Source organism: Aplysia californica, unplaced genomic scaffold, assembly GCF_000002075.1.
Source record: "Aplysia californica isolate F4 #8 unplaced genomic scaffold, AplCal3.0 scaffold00076, whole genome shotgun sequence".
Classification (NCBI taxonomy): domain Eukaryota; kingdom Metazoa; phylum Mollusca; class Gastropoda; order Aplysiida; family Aplysiidae; genus Aplysia; species Aplysia californica.
This window is the reverse complement of record NW_004797346.1, coordinates 1,257,312-1,260,251: the sequence shown is the minus strand read 5'-3', so window position 1 is coordinate 1,260,251 and position 2,940 is coordinate 1,257,312. Positions and strand designations below refer to the sequence as shown.

The window sequence follows — 2,940 nt, the reverse complement described above, 5'->3', positions numbered from 1 at the left end:
CACACACATACACACACTCTTTCTCTCTGACTCTCCCTCTCTCTCTCTGTCTCTCTCTCACTTTCTCTCTTTTATCTCTCACAAACACATACACACACACACACGCACACATACACACGCACACATACACACGCACAAACAAACACACACACACACACACACACACACACACGCGCGCGCGCGTACACACGTGCACACACAAACGTCCAAAGATTCTCAAATACAGCAATATTGATTCCTCCACCCGCCCCCCTCCCTCTTCCCCTGACACCACCAAGGCGTCCACTACGACTACCGAGATACAGAAATGCGGAAAGCCATCACAACAGCAGTGACAATCTGGCTTCAGGGTTTGCGAAACTCCGTGTTGGCCACCATGACGTCAGATGGACTACCAACCGGTCTGCCGTGGGGTATGCCTAACCTTGAATGTAACTCAAGCTCTACTTTAACCTGGCAGGATGGCCCTTCCTTTTATCAGTGAGTCTAGCGAGTTTTGGTATTATTTTCTCTTGTCTTGTAGATCACACCTTCCCCCATAAACTTGACGTATTACTGACGTTAACGCCTTTCTAGCAGACATCTATGTTTCGTACGGTTGTTGGGATCAGTCTTCTTTTTTGTGACAATATGTGACACAGAGCTACACAATACCCAAAACAGAGTGAGAGTGCAATGACAAGGGCTTTAAAAAACCACATGGAAGATCAAAATTACGTCTTGGTTTGAATATTTTGAACTTACAGCAAGTATAGAAAGAAATAAGAGGAGGGGAATACAAGAAAACGTTATATTTAGAGAGCATTGGCTATTGATACTGATGTAACACACACCTAATAAAAGAAGATCTCTGAACAAAAACTGTGACATGAGTAGCCGAGTAATACGTTCAGTGGAATTTCTGAAAAAGCCTTATGAAACATGAGCTCCTTGACGTGTACTTGCAATTCACTCAATTGTTATGATGATGAACCTCTGCCTCTAAAACAGATTCTTGATGAATGTGAGCTACGATGACGTGTCCTTCAACGAACTGGGGCAATTAAAATCTCGAGACATCTCCATAGTGAATGTTCAGCCTTCAGGAAATGGACCAAATCAGCGCAAATGGACAGAGGTTGGTCCACATAACTAAGGAAAATAGAGTACAATAATAAAAACAACAATATAAGAGTACGTGCAAATCTACGACCCCCCCCCCCTTTTCCTTCCCCCAAAACACTCACACACACACACACATACACACACACAAACACACACACTCATTCACACACACTCACACACACACAGGCACACATCTTTAAACATAAATTTTCCATTTTATTTCATGATAATATTGACTTTTTTGTTTTTATCGTAATATTATTAGTTCTTGTATTCTGCGTTTTAAGATATCCAGGTGTGTAAGCCCTCTGATATTAAGTTCACAAAATGGCCTGCCTGTCAGCACGTTGACAATTCAATGCTTTTATCACCCCCCAACTTGCAGTGAGAAAATCGATCAAACCTTTTCTAGTCCATACAGCATTGCGTCCTAAAAGTCGGCGAAACGTCCCGAACCCTTTTAAACCAGGCGCGGTTCGTCCATAGAGCACGGTCGTGCAGTGCCGCCCAATATTTTTCAACATCCTCTTACGTAAAACACCCACAATAATATAATAAGAGAAGCCAGAAACAAACACTAGCCAAATATTTTATCAAAACAAAGGTCCTCACTGGCGCCCTAACTGTCATTTCTATGTCTATAGCGCCGTAAAACATATATACTATGCCATGCCAAAGTCCAAGCGCTTTAGCTAAACAGAAAAGGATATTCAACCTGACCTATAAATCACTCTTGGGGACAACCCAAGCGATGACGACACTCGTTGCGAGTTTGGCGGTACATTAATATTAATAAGCCGGTACATCTCAAATGTGCTCCTGTCGAATAGTGCCGAAGCATAACCCACAGTAGGCAGTCTAAAAATAAACACTATAGACCCTACGCTGTTCTTTGCCAATATTATGTGAGCCCGGAGCAATCCAGCCGACTGCTCAAGTGAATTGTGATTGGTTCATTGTTTGTTTTGCCACTAGCCTATTTTAAGTGACTCTGTAACCGTGAACCTGAGGGAGGTGAACGTCACCGTCCTAAGAGTTGTGCCTTTAAATGGTTTTGTACTGGAGTAGTGAAAGTTATTACATGTACTTGAGTGTCAGTTCCAATACAGGATGAACGAAATTGATGTCCAGCTAGCAAACAAATTGAGTACAAGAAATCAAAGCCACAAGTAAAAAGAATGAAAATAAAAGTACGAGGCCCTCCCTCACCAACCCAAAGATCCTAAAATTATACACCGTCTCATTTATTATGCCCATGACTATCTTCAGCATGCGATAGCTTAATTATTATTGTGCACGCCCACTTTTTAGCCCCACGAGCCGCCCCTGTTTTAAACAACTTAACGTGTTCCTAAGAGAGCAAATTCCTAACCGGTAAGGTTAGGAACCAAAAGTCAGATCACGTGACAGTAAATGTAACACATTGACTTTTGGTTAGGACACCCCGGGGAAATTAATTATGGGTTTCTTTCCTCTGCCGTGAGGTGAACTTAGATTGATAGAGACCATACTTTTTTGATCAATGGAATTTGCGTAGATGAATTGATGTTATACGTTTGTCTAGTAATAAATTTACAGCAACTGTAACGTTGATGAATGCTCTCTTGTTGGTGAGACCTTCACTTCCGGTAAAAACTATACAAACCTACCCGCTATAGCTCACAAAAAGAATTCAATAAATTATTTTAAACTCTCATCTCTTCTCGAATATTATTATTATTACTACTACTACTACTACTACTACTACTACTACTACTACTACTACTACTACTACTACTACTACTACTACTACTACTACTAGAGTAGTAGAGGTGGTAGTAGTAGTAGCAGTAGTAG

General features: G+C 41.3%; 1 protein-coding gene across 1 annotated transcript; it reads left to right on the top strand.

The window, feature by feature from the left end:
• Positions 1-283: 283 nt before the first annotated feature.
• Positions 284-1,169, top strand: LOC118477381. Its single transcript, XM_035968703.1, has 2 exons — positions 284-480; positions 991-1,169. Exons 1-2 carry the CDS (start codon positions 308-310, stop codon positions 1,133-1,135), a joined length of 318 nt encoding a protein of 105 aa, XP_035824596.1. The 5' UTR covers positions 284-307; the 3' UTR covers positions 1,136-1,169.
• Positions 1,170-2,940: the final 1,771 nt, after the last annotated feature.

Coding starts and splice junctions, on each gene's coding strand:
- LOC118477381 (XM_035968703.1), top strand. CDS start 308: ATGCGGAAAGCCATCACAACAGCAGTGACAATCTGGCTTCAGGGTTTG. Junction 481..990: donor GATGGCCCTTCCTTTTATCA/GTGAGTCTAGCG, acceptor CCTCTAAAACAG/ATTCTTGATGAATGTGAGCT.